This window comes from Gobius niger (genome assembly GCF_951799975.1).
Source record: "Gobius niger genome assembly, chromosome: 17".
NCBI lineage: Eukaryota > Metazoa > Chordata > Actinopteri > Gobiiformes > Gobiidae > Gobius > Gobius niger.
In genome coordinates, this window is record NC_136868.1 from 11,575,804 (window position 1) to 11,598,240 (window position 22,437).

General features: G+C 43.0%; 1 protein-coding gene across 1 annotated transcript; it reads right to left on the bottom strand.

The window, feature by feature from the left end:
- Positions 1–705: 705 nt before the first annotated feature.
- ndnf (neuron-derived neurotrophic factor) lies at positions 706–20,934 on the bottom strand. The gene is made up of 4 exons (XM_079574935.1): positions 20,436–20,934; positions 7,643–7,840; positions 6,648–6,772; positions 706–3,442 (listed from the first exon to the last, which is right to left on the bottom strand). Exons 2-4 carry the CDS (start codon positions 7,837–7,839, stop codon positions 2,052–2,054), a joined length of 1,713 nt encoding a protein of 570 aa, XP_079431061.1. The 5' UTR covers position 7,840; positions 20,436–20,934; the 3' UTR covers positions 706–2,051.
- Between the last annotated feature and the right edge of the window lie 1,503 nt (positions 20,935–22,437).

Consider the following 22,437-nt stretch of genomic DNA (forward strand, 5'->3'; position numbering starts at 1 on the left):
GTTGTGAGCATTTGGCCTCTCCCAACATATTCCTATAGCTCCAAACCAGGGTGAAGTTGGAAGCTACCACGCTCTTCCACAAAGACCAGACAGGTACGCATCAACTCGTCTAAGCTCAGGTAAGAACATATCTCAGTATGGAAAAACGGTGGCCTGTTCCTTTAAGGTGGGGGGTAAGCGGTTATAAAACATGAAACTCCATCAAGTGCTTTTTATCCAATGGAATGCTGCTTGATGACAGAGAAGGACTAAAGTTAAAGTAGTACTAAAGTAGTAATGAATAAAAACAAAAGTTTTCAATAGTTTTTCAAAGCCCATTGGATTTGTTTTATGTGGATTCCGTTTACTGTTAAAAAGATTACCAACGCTGTATTTCTACTTAATACTGCAAAGTTATAGGATGTCAGAAGAACAGGGTGGGCAATCACTGGCAGAATCATAGTTGTGACATTTTCATATCAATGGGTAAAAGTGGACATTGTTATTTGTAAATCCTAGTTTCAAAACCTTTACCTGGCTGTCTCCTGTTCTTCATGAGCCTTTTGCCACTAAACACGCTATTAAACCCCAGACCTTGAATACTCGAAAGGCAAAAACTGTGTTAGAAAGGTGACGGGACTAACCAAACCTGTGCAACAGAAGCCCTCATGTAAAAAATTCTTGGCTAAACAAAGCTGTAGATTTGAGCATTTTTTTTGTTTTATTTTATTGTTTCATTTTACAACATCATACAACATTACCTTGATATGGACACATGGATTGTTACATATGGTCCAGGAATCTTAAATTTAACGTTGCATTTATAAAATAATTTTGCCAACTCTTTATCTGTACATTAGAACAAAATGCCCATGCTGTGGTCGGTACATTTCCTTGTGGCCACATTTGTATTTGATCAGAGAAGTACATCTAGGCAACCGAGCATAAACACATCACAGAGCCCCTTTAAGTTGAAGCAATTGAAAGAAAACACATGGGCTTTCTGAAGATTTTGAAGGTAAAAATGTACTTCGAATACCAGCGAACATCATTGGAGATAAGATAGCCGTCTTTTCAAAACAGAGAGCTAACTACTCCAATCTAAAACGCACTGACTTGTCCTTGTTTATCTATCTGAATCGGTAACACATGTATCCAATGACAAAATAATGCTGTTTTCCATTCGTCGCTTATAAGCCGGACTTAAAAATACATTTTAATGCATTTCCAGGAAGTTAAATTACACCCACTAGCCATTTCAGAGATCACGTTCTGGCGCGAGTATCGAGTTCCGCTTATGCAACTCTTTATGCGTCGGTGTCCCATAAACCCATAAACACAATACTAAGCCCCGGCGCTCTTTTCGCTGGCAGCCATCTTGGTAAGGTTAACCGCTTTAGCAAAAAAAGAACATGACACCCGAAGTGACACAGGGATTACTTCTTCTATATTTAGTGTTTATGTACATGAGTATTGGCAGGACAGCTCTGTACACGTGACGCACACACACAGCGATATAATAACATCTCCAGCACAGAAGAAAACATTTACAGGTGGGCGGAGGAGGTACTATGGGGAATGTCTCCAAAAAGAAACTCTGGAATATCATTGCAAACAGTCATCAAAAAAAACAAAAAAACAACGTATATAAAATAATTTAAATTCCACCTAAAACATGAAGTTTGCGAGGTCTATACAATGCAGGTAGCTACTGTATCTCCCTTCAGGTGTGACGGACAAAAGCGTATGTCATGCAGCAAACAAAAGAGACACGTCCAATGATGAAAAATGATCTCCGTTTTTCCTTTTTTTTCTTTTTTTTTTCGAGATAAAAGTCCCCCCGGTGGCGACGTGATGTCATTGCAACAAGTCTGGTCACACGCAGCGCACCCCTGCCATCCGATTCCACCGTCCCATTTGTAAACTTAAATATACACAATAGTCACTGCCACAAGCCCATCAGCTGTGTGAGTAGTCAAGTCTGTATACGCTCCTTAGTAGAATATCACTTCGAGTTAAATAAACTTATTTAATATATATATTTATAATAGATTTATCTTTGCAGAGTCATTTTAGCAGTACTTCCGTGTTTTCACCAGTTTGCTTTGATATTTGACCGAGTGGCCGCTGTGTGCCACCACGTAAACGTCCAGCAGGTAGGTTTTCCCCGCTTCTAGCCCGGTGATGGTCTCCGTGGTGACCGCCTTCTGCAAATTCGGGCTGTGGAAGTACTTGCACAGGACCTTCTCGGACTTCCTTCGCGTCTCCGGCCCGGCGCACTGGTTCTGCTCCCTCCGCCTCTGCTCCTCCCCGTAGTTCTCGTCGACCTCCTTGCGGTAGATGCAGTACTTGTTCCGGTCCTGCGTGCCGAGCCAGGCCACGGTGGAGGAGGAGCAGGTGCGCAGCTTGTCGAACGCCTTGATCCTCGTGTCTTCCGGGAGGGAGGGGAACGGCTGCTTGCTGCTCGGCTTCGTGGTCGCCAGGACCTTGAGGGTCGACGCGCCCTTCCTGCTGCCTCGGAGCCTGATCAGGTACTTGGCTTTGGGCTTGCCCCTCAGCTGGAACTGCCGCACGCCTTCCACGTTCTGGGAGAGCAAGAGTTTACCGTCCCTCCTCACTTGCACTTGCACCGTGTCGAGGCAGGCGTGGACGAACAGCGTTACCCGTTGGTGCGACGACACAGGGGCGAAGCGGAGGAACTTGCTGCCCTTCCTTTTAATAAAAACATCCGTGACTTTTCCGTCTTTCAGCTCGACCGTCTTCTGCCTCGCTTCTTCTTTCGTCCTGGCAAAAGTTCCCACGTATGCCGTGCTAGTATTGGTAGCCGAATTGACTGCAAAGACGTCAAAGTAGTATTGCGTATCTGGTTTCAGGTCCGCGATTGTAAAAATGTTCTTATTCCCGATGCAGAGTTTTTGTATATCGGATTGTTTTGGCTTGACCGTGTACGCCCGGGATATCTTGTTACTCGTAAGTCCTCTATCTTTCCCAAGACTATTTGAAGGGAAGCCGAAGTGAGCGAAGTCAAACGGGCTAAAGTCTCTTCCTGGTTTGGGAGCGAGCATGAACGCGTCATCGGAGCTGATCTTAGCTTCGGCGGCGCACATGCTCTTGAAGTTGTGCTCCTTGTTGATGACCACGCAGTACTGGACGGGCTGCCCCATGAGGAAGCCGGTCGGGGTGGGCTTCCAGGCCAAGGTCACAGTGGTGCGTCCCAGCGCGGTCACGTCCACCCGCGGGTCGTAGGGGAGCTCGGGGTAGGGCTGGTCCGACTCGGGGGTGGTGGTGGCGTAGACTTTGAAGTTGCTGTCCTTCTCTGTGGAGAGGAGCTCCAGTTGGTAGAGGCCGGACGGGGTGCTGGTCGCCACGTAGGACTCAACGTCGTTCCCTTTGTAGGTGAAGAGCTCGGTTCCCTCGTCCACTGTCACCTGCTGCTTCTGCTGGTCCAACGGCTCGGGCTCCCCTGCAACATCGAAAGGACAGTGAAATTAAAGGTTTGCTTGGAATCATTGAGATAACTGAATGTATGAACTTAAAGCCATCGCACTGAATCCCAGTTCAGGGGATTGGTCATGTGGGCTAAGAATCAGATGACTACCCTTCTTTATAATTTACCAGTTGCACATTTTTTTCATATTACAAGCTTTTCCTCAGTGTCTTCGTTCAGTGTTCTCCTATTGTCTACCTCATTTGTTTCCTTGTGTCCACTCAAATCTGTAATGACATTCTCTGTGTACATTGTAGAGACATACTTTTTTATTGTAGCACAAAGTAGAAGTCTTTAGCCTTGTCTTAACTCTGTCAGTTCTTTTTTTATTTAAATACACCAGAGTCCACAACCTTTGAGCCATTAACTGTGTTTGCAAGAATTTGAAACAAATGACCGAGACGTCACACAAACACCCCCAGACGACAGAGAAAATATTTTTGTGAAATTTGAGATTCTCTTTCTACTTTCCACAAACAGTTCGAAAGGTGTTACCTGTGATTAACCTGTTTTCATAATCGTATGTATATTGTCTAGCATTTCAACACTTTAAGTGGCTAATGTGTTGATGTTGAAGGTCAGAGTGAAGCTCTGTAAGCCTCATGGACGATTAGCCCTTCACATGGCAGCCATGTTTTCAGTGCAAACATCCCTGAAGATCACAGGCCTGTCCTCACACTGGGCTGCACAGAGAGGCCTTGTTACTGCTACATACGAGAGACAGTTTCTGCTCTGACACCGGCCTCGGAAAGAAGTCATAATATTATGTTTGTCAACCAGAGAGTGTGCTCAGCGGTGTGCTAAAAATTAAAGCCCAAGGATCTGCTCCCTGAAGAGACAAGCAGCCAAAGAGCGCAGAAACAGGAGGAAGGGGTTAGCAAGCTTAGCTCTTAATGCCAGACCTATGGGCGAGCACATGCTGCCCCAAAGTGATCATTATGTTTCTGCGTTTCTTTTGAGGTGTTAATGGCCCAATAAATCATTCAGTATTTTTGATCTGACAGCAGCAGAGAGGCACAGGTGCTGTCATATTCACATTCAAACACAAGCACTCCTGTGTTGAAACCGCGGCGTTGGCCCTCAGGAATGTACAAAGCCAAGAGGACACACGCCAGATGGAGAAAGTTTTCTGATGTCAAGAAAAAAAAAGAGACAGACATGCAGTATAAAAGGAAGCAAAGAATTAGTGCTGGGTTTACCTGAGGAAAACAAAGGCAGCTTAAGTAAAGGGAGCGACGCTTTGATTCACCGACAAGAGCTCGCCTCTAAATTATAGACATGAGAGAGACTTGGGCAGACTTCACAAGTGGTAGGAGCAGACACTACGACTGTGGCTTAATTAAAACCTATGGAAACGCCAGGCCTAACATCACTCTGGTTAACTGAGCGTGTGTGGGGGCAGTGTGTGCACGCTCCTAACGTGTTATTACAGAACTGCTGCTCAAACAGACGTCTCCGAGTGTTGCTCAGAAGTGCACTTCAAGTCAGTATGATGTTCATTAAGAAACTCTCGAACATCAGCTGTTATATTGTTCTCTCGCCCTGATTGGGGGATAACATTTATATAAAGACAACTTGATTCTGTTTTGCACAAAGGTTATTCTTGCTTTAGTTCCAGATTTTGTTCTGTGGCTATGATGTGATGCGTTATCAACAAAAACGTAATACAAAACATTTTCCTTATCTTTGTTTCAACAATTTGGCAACAGAAAAAAAATGACAGAAGACTTAAAAAACATTTGTCCCAACTTTAATGATGTTAAATGATCTGGGGTCAATTGCTGGTTCTATGTGATGATGTCACCGGACCCAGTGAGGGGCAGGAGCCAGTTTTTCCTATTAACTACACTTTCACAAGTCATATCTAAAAAGAACATTTATGAATTACAAAAATGATCATTAATATCAGTCACTGGGTCCATGCTCTCTCTGAACAAGACCAAAAAAATCCTCAAAAACAAAATAATTTTACCTCTATATAATATTGTAGACCTTTAGAACGCGTGATGTCACCTGAAACCCAGCAATTGATGACGTCACAGTCAAATTGGGTTATGAAGTTGGTTGCTACACTACAAAAAGTAAATATCAAGCCTTGTTTTGAGTGGTTTTCACTCATTTAGACACTTTTCCTTATCGGACCAAGTTTACTTTGCTTGTTTGAGGACATTTCAGACCAGTTCTAAAGTAAATCTCGCTTGAAATAAGAAAGTAAAATTGCCAATGAGATAAGACCAATTTTCTTACCCCATTGGCAAAGAAAATTACCTGAAATAAGGACGAAATGTATCGAAACGAGTCAGAAACATCTCAGAACCAGTGAAATAATCTAGGACAAATGCCCAAGAGCTTCTTAACTAGTCGAAACAACTAAATTTTGGATTATTGTGCTCAAATTGAGATGTTTATACTGATCTAGTTAAATACTTTTTGCAGTGTATGTGTTTGTACTAGGGCCTGATCGATTTATCGGTTGGTCGATATATCGGGCCAATATTTGTATTTTTGCAACATCGGCTATCAGCCTTTTTACTGTCCGAAAAAGAACCGAGCCCGGTAAGAGCTTTTAATATGAGCCGTTACAACTTCCAAGGCCTCAAGGGAGCGAAGAAACATCGGTCACAAGTTTGTACACTTATCTGATATATTTTGTGTTATAGACTTTTGCGAATAAATTCAGAACCATAAGAGATAGAGACTTGCCATTTTTTGTTTTGGGTTGTGCTGATTTTTGATAAGCTCCCCCTTATGTACCTACTAAACATGAATGTCCTGAATAAATCCGCCCTATTCCCCCCATACAGCGCCCCCTGCTGTCACAGCTCAACACCGACACGTTTAGAAGCATCATCCACAGGATAGTCGAGATGTGGCCAAAAATATCAGTGGTGCATTGGTCATCAGCATTGGTCGACCACTAATAGACATATTTCTGTATATTTATATAATTGAAGCCTTTACTACAATAATAAATGTTTAACTACAGGCTATTTGAGAGATGAAAAATAAATAAAAATTACCCAAAAATCCATTTGGGTCGGGCCCTTGTTTGTACTCTGAGGAGTTTCAAATGTAACGTATCTAAGTGCATTACCCCTCTATAGTTTCCTTTAAATCCATGGTTCTGAAAACCGTTCTGTGGTGGTGTTTTGCATAACACATTTTGAAAGTTGAGTTGTACCTGAAGCCTCTCCGCTGGCCTCCTCGGGCAGCTCCTGCAGCACCAGTTTCCACTCGAGGGGAGCGTCACAGGGGGTCACGGTCACAGACAGAGGCGTGTTGTCCTCCTCCACCACGAAGTAATACCTACGCGTCGAAATCACTGTCAGCATTCAGCCACATTTCAGCCACCTTTTTTTTTTAATCTATTGATATAAAAGACTTATCGGGCTGTGAGGGGAGTGCACTGCTGACCTTGGACAGAGACTCGGTTACCACGGCTACCCTCTCATCAATTATTCAGCTTTCTGCTTCAACGCGCAGATCCTGTTACATGTGCTGTTTTTACAGTAAGTGCCCATCAGCAAGTTTAACATATCCTTGAGCTTGAATAGAGCAGTCAGAGAAAGTGGTGTTGCTCAAGGAGAAAATTTGTCTCAGGAACACTATCGCTGTTTTTGTATAAATGTCCAATCAGCACTATAAATATTGTTTTCAAATTGTGGGTCACATTTCTCTTTTCACCACAGCAAATCACCCGCCTGCCATACTTTGCACTTTGATTTATGTTCTACGCCACATTCCCACCTTCTTTATTGATATATAGTTGCAATGAAGGTGACAGTAATCAAGTGGTTATAGGTTATAGATTTAAATGATGTAATTCAATGCCGGGTCAAGGTACATCCACATAAATTTGAGGTGTTTCATTCAAGCGTGTGTGTAATAATCTCCCTTTTCTCTGAGCTTCCCTGTCTGTGCACCTTCACCAAACTTGTTATTGATCCTATAGAAAGGCTAAACTCTCTTCCCCGTACAGATTAGCATGTTCGCCTAATACTATCATCAAATGTGAACGCTTGCCTTTTCACTCATAGGAGTAGATTGCACCCCCAGCTGGAGTTTTATGTAACTACATGTAGTTCTTGAGTACTAGGGGTATTTCAGAGACACACATTATACTCATAAGTGGTTTCAAGAGCCTGATTGAAGCAAGAATGAGGACACTGAACTCACCTTTTGGGCGTGTCCCTGAACAGGTAGCCGCTGATCTCCGCTCCGTCGGGGATCACAGAGGAATCGTGAAACAGGGACTTGTCACGGATTTGCATCTGGAACAGGCCCTCGTCCCGTGTGGGGAGTTTCTGCGCCGCCGTCCCACCGAGCACCCACAGCAGCGCCAGCACCGAGCTCCAGCCTGCGCACTGCCTCATTCTGTGAGGAAGAAATGAAGACAAATACATGTTAAATGCTGGGCACATCCTCCAGACACTGTCGTATTAGCGGGTAAAGAGACTTATCTCGTCTACGACAGGTGCAAAAGTATAGAAGATTATAGATGTTTGTTTCTGCTCAGACCTTCTTGACTGGAGCTTAAGCTTATAGGCTAGAGTAACGTCCCATTTGAAAGCTACAAAATTGATTTAAATGGATCATTTTCTTTGCATTTCATCATTTTTTTTTATCATCTCTCTTCTTGCATTTTCGTCACATTTCAGTTGGTCTTTATTACATTTTTCCTCGCTTTTTTGTCATGTTTTTGTTGCATTTTCATCACCATTTTGTTGCTTTCTTTGGTCACGTTTTCACTGCTTCTTTTGTTGCATTTTCGTCCGATTTTTGCCTCGTTTTTTTCCGCCGTTTTGATGTTTTTATCAAGGAGCTTTTAGATTTGGGTAATGCCAAACTGGAGAAAATGTGGTCGGATCAGGTGGGGGTTAAGGGGTTATACTACATAGAATCACATGCATTTTCAGAACTAGAGTACAGGACTAGCAGGTTTTGTGCAAGATAAAACCTTATGGAGACAGATTCACATTCATCAATTCACATTGCCCATTCAAAGTTAATTTCAAAAACGTTCTGGCTTCCACGCTGCTAATTATCTGTTTCCCATATTGATTTGGCACAGGTTTCATCGTAAATATCCTCACTATTGCATCAATAGGCCAGGACCGGCACGAGGATTAAGCTGGTCTGTGATGCCTCAGTCAAAGTGGTAACTCCAATACTTTGCTTTACGCCTCTTAGGTATAGATTAAAACAATATTGACGTGAAAATGTGGAGATGTTGTGCAATGGTTTTCCTACAGTGCGTTTGAGGATGATCTTTTTTACAATAACATTTCCTCAAAGAGCTTTTACCTTAAAGCCCCCTGTTGCAGTGATTAACAGTACATTAAACGTGTCTGGAAAGGCGCTCTCCATCTGTGCGATCCCGTGAGCGTCTAAAGGGCAGAGCCGATGTGAACCGCAGGCCACATCCCGAGAGCGGATTAGATTAAAACACACATGTGCGAAGGAAAAGACATTAGGGAGCCCCGGGGAACCACAGCATTTGATATCAAAATCCCCAAATCTGTGTCATTTGCTTTCACGCGCTGCGTCGTGGAAAAGGGGGTTTAGCGCGCAAAACTGGACCTAAAGCTCCGACCGTGGCCTCGCTCAACCGATCCACTGTCTATTGATTTCAGCTCATTGATTGCAGTGGATGGGAACGGCAAATCCCCTGTGATTTAATCAGCGTAATGACGGCAGATTAGCCAGATACTTTACTGCCGTTCGGAGCTGGAGAGATGGTGTGTCCTCTTAACGACCCCTCCGCTGCTGCTCTGCGCTCAGCCCCCTTTTGTCCGTCCATTATCAGGTTTTCTCAGCAACAAGTAATCTCTTTTCTCCTTCACACTTGTCCCACACACACACACACACACACACGGCCTATCACCCTCTTTGCTCTCAGGACGTCCAGGAAAAAGTGGCACCAGTATGTGAAACCTGAAGCATTCACTTGCAAATGCATCGTCTACGTTTTGTGGGGGGAAACAGCCTGGATTTGGAAGTCAAATTAAAACTCAATTACTGCTCATCTATTCACAATCACGGGTTCGTATAACATTGTATGCAGACAGTTGAGGCAGGGCTGCAGACGAACTAATGTTTTGTTTGTCTTTTAAGGTGCACAAGAACATCATTTAGGCACACAATTTAGAAAGGCCTCAAAGGCTTCCTAAAAATGTCAATCGTTCAACATTACATTCGATGCTGTTTGCTCTTTCACTTAATCTTTCTTGACCAAACTTTTTATATAATATAATTTACAATGAGCTTAAGAAAACATGACCTACATGACCATTATGATTTTCGGCAGTGACTTCCGATTGATACAAAAAAATAGACAAATAACAACAACACACTGCATATACTTCACAATAGAGCGGGAACTAACGATTATTTTGGTAATCCATTTTTTTTTTTCCGATTAATCGTTTAATCGCTTGGCTATACTGAAAATTTTAATTTTTCAATATTTTCAACAATTAAAGTTAAAGTGGCGCAACTTGAGGACATGTTGATGGAGGAAACTTAAAGGTGCATTATGCAACTTTTTTATGTAGAAAAAAAAGTTTATATTTGTGCATATTTGACCTTGTAGTGACCCAGCGTGTGCACGAGTGGTCAGCATGTCGCCTTTACTTTCCATCACAGTGGTCTCTAGGACGCTCCAGGATCAATTTTTTGGAAGGTTTTCACAGCTCTCTCCAGAAAACCTACAAAACAAGTGATCCTGGAGCCTTGTAGAGACCACTGTGATCGAAAGTAAAGGCGAAGTGCTGACCACTCATGCACGCGCTGGGTCACTATAAGGTCAAATACGCACAAATATCAACTTTTCTTCAGCACAAAAAGTTGCATAATGCACCTTTAAAGGGGCTAGATGCAAGTTGGCCTTTTTATACTCACTACTGCCACCTCAGGCCATACGTGTAACTGCACCTTCTATTTTAAGCTTGTGCATGACGGCACTTCGGACCCGAAGTAACAACTTTTTGAGTGACAGTGCAGGATTTTAGAGGCAGTTGAGGTGAACAGGTCTGAGCTCATTCTACACATTAGGACATGGCTGAAACATGTAGGGGGAGGAAAATACTTAACTTTAACATTTTTAAACTCCATATAGTCCCTTTAAAGTGAATGTTTACGAGAGGCTAATTCTGCTTTCTGATTGGATGAGACACAGACAGATAAAGTAGGTTTTCATCAATAATTACATGATTGTCATGTCAGTTTTGCTCTATTTGAATCTGTGTTTACAAGAAAACGATGAATCGATTACTAAAATAGTTGTCAATTATTTCAATAATCCATTACTACTTGTTGTTTCAGCCCTACTTGACAAGAATCCAAAAGAAAATATCATGTTGCATGAAAACATCCACCCAGACTGATCTCCCTCTGTACATGAGGCAATGTGGATGCGGGTCTTGCCCAAAGACACAATAGTACACAGCACACACAACATTTTTATATTGCAATCTCTGCTTTCCTCAGCGAGTCACCTGCGTCTATGTGATATTTGATCATATTATTTTCCAGTTGGCTTTACACTGATGCCCTTGTTAATGCAACCCATCCTTTTTTATCAATGTTTGGGATTTGCACGAGGAAAGTTTGGTTACTGGAGCCATGAATTGAACTGTAGAAAACACGTTCCTAGAAACAGCGGCCTGGAAAAGCCCTTGTCAGTCATCGTCAGGTTGTGTGTGCGTCCCGTGTAGCCACACGCCGCCCTGACGCAGCAGAGGCCTGGGCCCGAGTGCTACTTTGAGGTTTGACTCACACAGAGAGGGGAGATCCTTATCGCTCCGACTTGTCTCATTCCACTTCAGAAGCGTGTCGCCCTGAACAAAGACAAGTCTATTAATACTCGGGACAGCGCTGTTCAGAGCCGTCTCTCATGCCTACCTCTCCTAAACACTTCACAGGCGCGAGCAGGACCCCGCCCCGCGCTGGTGCCACTCAAATACAGCGGGCGATCAGTCACACAGGAACAGCACGTTTGAGCTGCCGCGGGACGATCTCAAATCAAGTTTCCTTCTGAACTTCTGATAGCAGCAACTCGTACTGTTCATGATTTGGTATAATATGATTCAATCACTTAGTTTTAAGATAGGATAAAGGTTAAAGGTGCACTATGTAACTTTTTATATGAAAGAAAAGCTTGATATTTGTGCATATTTTACTGCAACTTGGTGCCTTTGCTTTCCCTCACAGTGGCCTCTTTGATGCTCCAGAATAAAGAGTTTTGGGGTTTCTGGACCATTTCTGGTACGAACCCCTAAAAACAATTGATCCTTGAGTGTCATGAAGGCCAATGTGACGGAAAGCAAATATGTCATGCTGTACCCATAATGTCATGGGTCATTAAAAGGTACAATATGCAAAAATATTAAGATGTCTTTGTTCACTTAAAAAGTTGCATAGTGCACCTTTAAAGGGACTATAAGGAGTTTAAAAATGTTAAAACTAAGCATTTTCCTCCCCTTACATATTCCATCCATGTCCTCATGTGTAGAATGAGCCCCGACCTGTTCACCACAACTGCCTCTAAAATCCTGCACTGTCACTCAACAATTCGGGTCCGAAGTGCCGTCATGCACGAGCTGAATATAGAAGCTGCAGTTACACATAGACCTTAGGTGGCAGTAGTGAGTATAAAATGACTAACTTGCATCTAGCCCCTTTAAGGAAAGAGTAGGAAACTGTAATTTTGCCTGAGTAATGAGCCTGAGATAGAAATAACTTAAAATCAAAACTTGCAAGTAAAGCTATAAGTGTAAAAATGCAAGAATTTTCATTGAACAAGATGACAGCAGTGTGCCACAATAACCTAGTGCAGGGGTGTCGAACTCGTTTGGGCCAAGGGCCAAATATCAGCTCCCACGGCAGGTCACGGGACGCATTTATTGTAATGAACTTTGGCCTCATAAAAAACAACATCTTACACGTATTGCACTTTATCAGCCTGTGTCACATGTTTCAAAAAGAGCCACATAAAGTTATTATTCATTCACTCCACATATGGTCAGCCCACCCTGGAGCAGACCATTTACCACGTGGCTATAATGTGCTGTTTATATCCTGATCTCTTATTATGTCAGTGCCCTCTGCTGGAATTCTTTCTCTTTTTTTAATTTAAGCTGCCCCCTAGTGGCTGGAGTGAGCAAACTGGTTATTTCGTTAAAAATCCATAACTCCGCACAGGAATGGGCTAGAGACTTACTTTTGTTTTTGACATGCTCAAGACTTCATGCTCCTCAAAGGGCCGCATTAAATCACGTGACCTTGACACATGTGACCTAGTGGTTCCAGCCATAGCTTCAAGTCCTAGCACTGACATACTGCTAAACGTCACCTGTTCTTCTTCACTAATATGCAGTCAAAAAATAAGCTTCAAGGAAAAAATCATGAAAAGAACTTGATGACTGTTGAAAGTCAAAGAGTTTAGGAGCTTGGTTTTTGTTTGCTACAACCCTGACCACCGCTAAAGTTTAGATATTTGAAATGACTGCATGTCACTGTAGGCAACTGTTATCTTAAATGTTTTTTTCCCACGCTGAATATAGTGCGACCTTTATTACAGGCCGCTTACAAACCAAGCGTATTTGATTTACTGCCCTAACCCCGCACAAGCCGCGCTCATCCACGCTGCGTCTCTCCCACACGCCACCCCCCACATCCCACAATGCACCGCTCACGGATGACATGTGCCTGTTTCCCGGGGCCGCGTGCGGTTTCACAGAGCGGCGCAGAGTCAACACGGTCGCACGCCGCCCCTTCATTTCGCCGTACGTGCGTCTCCGTTTCTCATACCACACCGCTCCGCTTCCAAAATAACACTTCAAAACGGCACATGTGGAACAAATAAAGGCCCATGTTTAATTAGAAAGAGCAGGAATGTTCGGCGGCAAGTTGAGGGGGGATAATTTGAAGGCAAGGTCGCCCGCAAAAATGGTGTCAACTGTGTTTAAATATACATGGGTGAGTTTTTGTCATTTGGCTGATTTGTGGTGGGAAGCGCTGTGTAAGCCGGGGCGGCACAACTAATCACGATCTGATCAGAACTGCCATTTCAGAGGTTTGCAATTAGGAAATCATTATTGAGGCAATGTTAAAACAAAAGCATAAACAGCTACATATTGTGTCTATGGGTTCAAATCAAAAACCTTAGACCTTAATAATAATGGCGGCTTAAAGATGGCCCAATCTCCAACTTTAAACTAATCAGCCCCACCCATTACAACAAAGACATGGCACTCTTACAGGTAAAGCTTTTTCGACCCTGCCCGCATTCAGAGTGATTCCAGGCCTAATGGGAAACCGAGTGCGGAGCCAAAACGGTCGCTATCTTTACATCTTTTGGCCCGCGTCACTCTGACATCAATCAGAGTTTAAGAAATGCGCTTTGCTTGGATGGACGATTACAAGAAAAAATAAATAAACCAATGAAAACAGAATTTGTGCAGTGATGAATCATTGAAAAACAGGATTACAGTGGAGTGAAAGCATTTACAGTGTTGAGAAAACCAGGCGAGTCTGGACTTTCTTTCGTGCATGAATGATGTCATGGCGTTAACCGTCATGTGCAAAGCGAGCAGCACGTGCAAAAGCATTTTTTATTCACGCAATATTCTCTTTACAAAGTGTACGGTATTAGATTTGTGGCCCTGCTACTGTCATACAGGCGACATCAAATGGGAAATTAAGTGCAACATGCCAAAAAAATTGCAGTTTTATTTTTCAGCTCGCACCTATTTCGCACCTGTCTTGATAAACGACCCCATAATACTTAAAGGCACACTGCGTAACATTTTTTTAATCAACATAAAACATGCTCCTATTGACCAGCTCGACACAGACAACACAATTACTGCAGGGGGTAATCAAAGAATGGATTCGGCTGAGGACCTAGAACCTGTTTAAGTCTCAAATTCTGCTGATTTTAGTCATCATCTCCATGGCAACGAGCTGGAGACGTCCCCACTCCTGTAAAGTTACAGTCGTGTCTTAGGAGAGCTGAGCCGCTCACAGCAAAGGCTCATGTTTGTTTGTACATTTATGAGGTATTTTTCAATGATGGAAATATCTGTCATAAAATAAATGTTAATATAAATGTTAAATGTTAATTATAATGGCTAATATTTGTCTGATTGAAGCTGTTTTTCAAAGCTATAATTTATTTATTGTCCCCATGCAACTCTACTTATGGAGCCAAAGCTGCCATGGGGCTGACTACAGACACATGGCAGCTAATCTTTGCAAACAACCTCTCCAACAACCAGAGGTGGACGGAAACTAAGTTGATTTACTTAGGTACTGCAGTGAATGGCCCTAAACCAGATTTATTTTCTATTACAAACAATGAAAGAGGAAGCCACTGAACATATTTGTAATATCCCAATTATTTTGTAGGGACGAGTTTACGATCACATTTCACAACATCACTTTTCAGGCTCACTGTCTCAGAAACGCAAGAAAACTGGCCTGAAAGTTCATGAAAGTGATACAAATGCTTTACAATTAGATGCAGTGTTTTTCCCTGTGCATCTAAATGTTTGAGTTTAAGGTATACTAAAGGAGGACTTTTTGTTGTTGTTGTTTTGTTGTTTTGTTGTTTGAAAAAAAATCGGGTATCGTGCCTTTAAGTAAAGTTTTTGAAGATCTCTGAGCGGTGCTTGATTTGTACTTTCTTCTTTGAAAACCAAAGTATTTACAACAGCAAATACTGTGGTGCTTTGGAATTTCAACATGCATTTGAGTAATATTTGATCAGCAGTGAATGTACTTAACTCGAGGAACAAAATCAAATACTTTGGCCTTCACTGCCAGCATTCAATGACCTTCTCTAACAGTGCATTCACTCGGGTAACTGGGCGAAGTGTCTTGCCTAAGGACACAACGGAAGCTGGTTGGAGGTGGGTTCAAGCTCAAGTTAGGTGTAAGATGACCCAGCTGAATCACAATTGGTTCTAATTCAATTAAATACTCTTACATATTGTACCAGATGGCAAATATTTGTGTTATATCTCAAACTCCACACAGAAAGGCCCCGTCCAGGAGGGAATCGAACCCGGGACCCTCTTACTGTGAGGCGTGAGTGCTACCCGCTGCGCCACCGTGCCGCCAAAATACACTTTCATCCATGGTTGTGCTTCTCACTGCGTTAGAACATCTACGTCCAGTGCAGCCTCTCGGTTTGTTCTCGTGTGTGCATAAATCTCCCCCTGACCTCCGCTTCCTCCGCGCTCTCCTCTTTTCTCTTCAGCTCCTTGTCAAAACCCATAAGCCTCCTTTGAGACGGCCACATGGTGCTCATTAACGACAACACGGAGGAATCAAAGACAGTTTAATTTCAACACAAATAAAGAGAGATTCCTCCGGAGCGGCACGCCAAGAAATCCCAACTCCTGTGTGACGATTTATGATAGAGGCTTCCTTATTGCGCTTCATCACGACTGCCACTGCTCGGGCCAATATCTATTCCAACGCTTCGCAGATGAAACTATCTCCATATGGAAAGACGTACACGGGACTGCGCTGACTCGTGCGGGGCAGGTTTGGTTGCTTTTGGATGGCTCAAACGGGTCATTAATGATTTGGTTGCAACTGTGGTGAAGGGCCGGCTGCCAGGACGAAGCGAGGTCGTGTCTGGTATGTCCATATGCGTAAGTGTGTCCAAAACCGGAGTAAGAAAGGAGGGATACGCAGGGCTAAATTATCTGTCTCCTGGCCATCCACAACATCATTCACAGTTCCTGAGCTGTCCACCTCAGCAGCAGCAGCAACAGGAAAACTGGCACGGAAAGCACAATGGAAGAAAAAGACCAGTTTCCTCTGCCACTCAACTGCAAAGTCAACCTCCCTGTGGAGCTCGTGGACTAGTTGTTGCAGAAACCAACTTGAAAGCCTAAAAATATCTTTGTTTTTTATCTCCATGCCCAATCCATATCGCCCATGGGAGTTTTTGGGAGCAGGTGCTTTCAGACCAAGCCCATGATCAGAAGCGACCATAAGTGTATCCATCATCTCACACAAGTCAGCGAGGCAGGATTCTCTGCCAAACAACAGCCTGCCAGAGTCAACCCGTGAGGAAAAGCTATTATTATTCTTGAACTAGCAAAAAGTTGTTGCAGCAGCTCATAGTATTGTAGGTAGTAGCAATGGTGATGGTAGGAGTGTCAAGTTCAGAAATCTCCCTTTGTGGTTTGCTGCTCTACTTTTCGGTCATATACAGTAACTACGGCATTCAAAGGTATTGGAGAAGACTTTGCAGAATGGGAAGTTCAAGGTTTCGGATTACAATAGATACTGAACGTGATACATGAAGTACTGAGATATACAAAAATGTATGTCTCAATATTTTCGTCGACTTTCTCGATAGCAATATTTTTGCAAACCATCCGAAATGTGCCAAAATGTGAACCCTGGACAACAAAAGGGCACACACACAATCTTGTACTTCTATCTTAGTGAGGACACTTGTAGACATAATGTATTACCCAGACCCTAACCCGAACCTTAATCCTAACTTTAATCTTAACCCAATTCTAACCCTTACCCTAAAACGACATCTTGACCCTCAAACAGTCCTTCAAATAAGTGGGGACCACCCAAAATGTCCTCACTTCTCAAAAATGTCCTCACTCTGTCCAAACTGGTCCTCACAATGTCGTAAGTACAAGAACACACACACACATTTTCCTTTTTTTTTTTACCAAACTTTTCTCTTTTTTTCACATTTTGCCCTATTTTTTTTCCCTTTTTTATCCCTATTTTTTGCATTTTTGTCCTCCTCTATCACCGCCCTCCACTATTTTTCCTTTTTTTTTTTTCATTTGACACTTTTTCGCCACATTTTATCCACATTTCTAGACACTGAATACACACTCGACATTGGAAATTTGCATATCATCCAACAGCCATCTTGATACACTCTTGTAGACGATATATTGCCCACCTCTAACGCAATAACCTGCTCACAGACGGCACAATGTGATCTTGTGGGATAGACAACAAACTCTAGCCCAGGCAACTCATGTCTATGCTATAAAATAATGCCGTCAATACAGGAAAGTAATGGTTTTAAACAAGCACCACAGATGGGGGTCCAATGAGTTTACCTTCTGTTTCAAAAACCATACAACCTTAAGATTTAACTGCACTCTTTTTCCCCACAGTAAATTAAAAACTTGCCCTGGGTAAAACAGTCCATTAGTTGGGTGCATTATGTAACTCCAGCAACAGTGAATATCTGGTTAGTTTAATGGCATTAGGTTTTCTCATTTGGCAGAGTGCGCCTTTAATGTAACTCACTTAAAAACAAATGTCTGCCTTTCCTTTTTGTAGACGCCTCTTGCGTGTGGGAGCCTCCTCAAGACGCTGAGCTCTGTCTCTTATAGGGCCATTTCAACACAAAACCATTCAATCTAAACAATAAGCATAATTTAGGGCATTTGTTGTTTGTCATCAGGTCATAGATCGGGATAAAAATGTATCTAAATCAGAACTTTTGCACAGTATAAGTCATATGTTTTTGGTTTAGCGTCACCTACAAGTGCGGGTCACTCCAGGACCTCCAGACTGGGACCATAATCTCATTAATGTAAAGCAATGAATCAGAATTGGCCGCTAATTGTGTTGTAAATGTAACCCGGGCAAAAGGGTCAAGTCCGATTTGCTTCCTGCCTCTGAAAACCGGTCCCTTTTTTTTTTTTTTTGAAACAGAGCGGGGGGCGTTCCTGACTTATGCGCGAGCCCATTGTGAGCGCCGGGGGGAGATTATAGATTAGGAGAAGCAAATGGCCCATGGGAAAGTCACCCACCCACTGCCCATCATCAGGGGCACAGGGAGGAGGAGAAGAAGAAGAAGGCACTCGGGGATGGGCCGTCCCGTTTGGTGGGAAAAAGGCAACAGTCCCGTTTGAGGATGTGGTGTTTGTGAGTCGCTCCGTATAATGAGGCGGCTATGAAGGATTAGATGTTTGGAAAGCAAGTGGCAAAGTGTCTTAACATCAAACACAGACTTTATCGTCATTTTATTGACTTGAAAAGGGGTAAAACTTTATTCACCCAGGTCGAAAACAATGAAGCAGCCAATGACATAATAAATGTGATTACTGAATAGGGGGAAGTCAATGCAAATTGAAATCTAAACCAAATGAATACAGGACAAATAAAGCGTAGGATTATTCACTGGCTCAGTAATGCATTTAAGTTTGGTGTCCACTGATTTTGGACATAGTTTACACCCCTCTTAGGCAGCATTTAGTCCTTTAAGGCCCGGTTTTGCCCTGATTTGCTCTTGATCTAGGCCTGCCGGTACTTGGAAGGTCAAATATTGAGTGTGAAAAAGCAAAAAGCATGACAAAAGCAATCCAGATCTAAACCTGCAACCAAATGTCTAAACTACTTCCAAAACAAGCAAAGCCGTCTCTACAAACAAAACTTTTACCAACAAAAGCTGCCGTGCAATCACTGAATCCTTGATAACCTCCAGTTTGGTCCAGACTGTATACTAAACCCCCTGTCCTGTCAGTGCAGTGCGATGCTGTGGACGCGGAAAAGGGCTACAGCAACACAGTGCCGGATTCTTTGAGCCTGGAGTTTTCATATGCAAATGACGGTTTAGTTACGGTATGCAACGCTTCCCATTTTCTCCAGACTTTTTTCCTCCGTTTTTTTTTTTGTGTTGTTGTTGTTTTTGTTTCTTGGCTCATTCTCTTGGGAAACTGGTGCACATGTTTTTTTGTTTTTTTGTTGCAGGCTTTGCAGCAGTGCAACGTGTGGCTTTGCTGAACACAGTTATTCCAGATCCCTCAGAAGGCAGTGCATGTCTTTCATTAAAAAACACCAACTCCCCAACGTTAGCCCGCGGGCATCGATCTCAAACCGGCGAGTGGTGAAGTCAAGGACACTCACAGATAAACCCTAAAGATGAGTCTCTTTGCCCCTTTTTGTAGGTGCATAGGCAACACATTCAACACTGATTTGCCAAAAAGAATTGAGTGGTTCGGTGGCAATTGTCAGAACAGTTTTTTGCCAGTATGAAGATATTCCTGAATGCTTTAGTTTGTACTATATCTCCTCATGAAACTGGATGGAACATTGCAAGCATTAATCTCTTTTATAAAGGCATGCAACTGCTTTTATTGTTTGGTTTCTTGAAGTTACATTTCTACAAAAGTTAGGGTTTCCTCTGCATTCTTATTGAACACAAATATTCTACTACAATGACAGTAAAAGTGCAATTAAGTTTTCCCTGCATTATGCCTGTACGGTTGGAATTCAAGGTACTGGACATGGGTTTGGGGAGTTTCGAAAGTGCAGCGTTTGGATCTATTCACAGCTGGAGTCTGTTCAGTTCAGTTCCAGTGGCGCGGCTCCTGTCCACTGCTCTCCAAACTGCAGACTCTGCTGACAAGTCTACACTTAATCACCCATAAATGCGGCGGAGTTGTCAAATGAGGCGTGACAACATAAGAGATCTCCTGTTTAAACTCATTTGGAAAAAGTCGTGTCTAGTTCAACCCGACATCAGATGCGTAAAAAAGGACGCACGCAAACTGTCACTTTGGACCAGAAAGTGCACAAGCGCAGACAACCAATAATGGGAAACTACAAAAGCGCGTGGAAACTAGAATAAAGAACATTTAGTGAAATATATATATGGTCGTGCTGCGTTGACGCGCATATATAACTTTGAACTTTCTGGAGTTTCCCAAAAACCGCAAAACCCTCATCCTCCTTTGCTCCTCTTCTTCTCCGGTTCACTTTTTTGGCAGAAGATTCAAAGCCAATCCGCCAGTATGCATTTACTGTACTTCATGAAACGCTTTGAAAAGTTGCTCAAATTGTTTTTTTTAAATCTCTCAGCACGCAATGCTCCAAAAATATAAATAAAAAACCGCTCTGCTGTATTTTGGATACAGTGAAATATCAACCTTTACGCGCAATTAAAGGGAAATAATCTTACCTTCCACTTTGGATGTGCCGACTCCGATGTGGGATGCCGCTTCTTGTTCAACTCCCCCAAAAAAACAATAAAACACTTTGAAATAAACCAAGAAAAGTTGCGTCAAAGTAAAAGACGAGTGAATGAAGCAAATCAGAAGCTCGTCCTGTCACTATGTCCAGTAGTTTCCTCACTTTGAGCTTCCCTCGATTCTCGCCGCCTCCTGTATCATTCAGAGTATTTGGTGCGCCTTGGCAGTTTTTTTTTTGGGGGGGGTCTGGTCTCTTGTGGACACAGGCGAGTGTGTGCGAGCGAGAATGTGACAGAGTATCCTGAGCTGGGGAGTGCTGCTGCTGCTGCTGCTGCTGCTGCTGCTGCTGCTGGTGGTGCTGGCGGTGCGTCCCTCCCCTGCCGAGGCGCTCGCTATTGAAACCCGCTCTTGATTGGATCCCAAACTTCTGCTGGGCTACTTCTTCTTGTTTCTTCCCTTCAGCCGAGGGAAGCCTCCAGTGCGCTGAACCAGCCCACTTTTTTTTTTTTTTTTTTTTTTGTCTTTCAACACAAAAAACCCAAGTCAATGCAGTCACTGGCCCATTCTTTTCTCCAAAGATGTATGTTGTAATAGCAGTAAAGGCAAGCAGTACTGTATACTTTCACTGAACTGAATTAGGGTAATCCCCGATTTTTTTTTTCTCCCCCCTTTCTTTCCAGCGATGCGCCCTTGAAATTATCACTTAGGGTAGCAAGCAAGCATCGCCCTGTTACAGTCACGCAACCCTCCAGGCGAGATGTCTGTTATGGCAAGTTTTATCATGGCGCTGCTACCTGGCTGCGCTGCACAATCCCAGCAGGAATGATGACACGAGGGAGTTTAATACGGTATGGCCTTGTATGAGGGGAGAGAGCTGTATGGGAAATCCCCCCCTGACACATTGCACTATTGTCTGGACGCACTAAAAAGCAAATATTTAGCGGAGATAAGAGCCTATTGACTTGAATCGCACCCCCCACGTTTATGGCAGCAGCACAAGGGGAGGTTGTCTGCATACAGAGCACTATAGAAGGGATGCTGTCGTTTCCTTTCTCTCGTCTATAGGGTCGTCCTCGCGCCACTTTCACACACGCACTCCGTGGACCCGCCTGTGTTGCGTGCTGATAAGCCAGTAGGCTACTTGATACGGCTGTTACAGGTGACAGGTACGATGCAAGTGGCGTTGGCGTGGGAGAGTGAGTGCTGTACATGAAAGTAAAGCGCACGAGTTCCACTGATAGGGTCGTAGTTTCATGTTTTTGCCCATGCGTAAAAGTTACATTCGCTTGGCCTTAGTAGGATATCCGGGACGCAAATCTAGGTAGGAAATGTTGGTAGGCCTATGTGGTTTTTTTTTGCGTGTTATATGGCAGTTTATCCGCAGTTGTGCACGGATGTGAGAAAACAAACAAAAATACCTAAATCATGTGACTTTGTATGACAGAAAACTCGTCTAGCAAAAACTAAACCGAATCTCCGTGTCATTTCCAAACTTCTACATGTTTTATGAAGCAATAGATGCTGCTCAGGCCTGTTCAGCGTTCCGTCTGAGCAGCATTAGTGCAATAGCGCCATCTTGCGTTCACCTTCGAAAAGCAAAAGCCAGACACTGCAATTGAATGAGGGACAAAGATGGATAGAGTAACTTTACATGTTGTAGTTTTACTGAAGAAAACATCTTTGAAAAGAATAATAGATACATAAAAATAAAAAGAACTTTGCTCATTGAGCTCAAAAAAAGATATATTTTGGTCAGAACTGAATATTGAACAATCGCCCTTTTAAAACAACCTTTAACCTCTTAGTCCCCACCTGAGCCAAGCACTTTGTCTTCAGTTTGGCTTTACCCAAATCTAAAAGCTTGTTGAGAAATGTGTCAAAATAGTAACAAAAACGTGACAAATAAAGTGATGAAAAAGTGCATGATGAACGACAAAAGAGCCACCAAAAAGTGACGTAAAAGTGATGAAAAAGTGACATAAAGCTATGGTT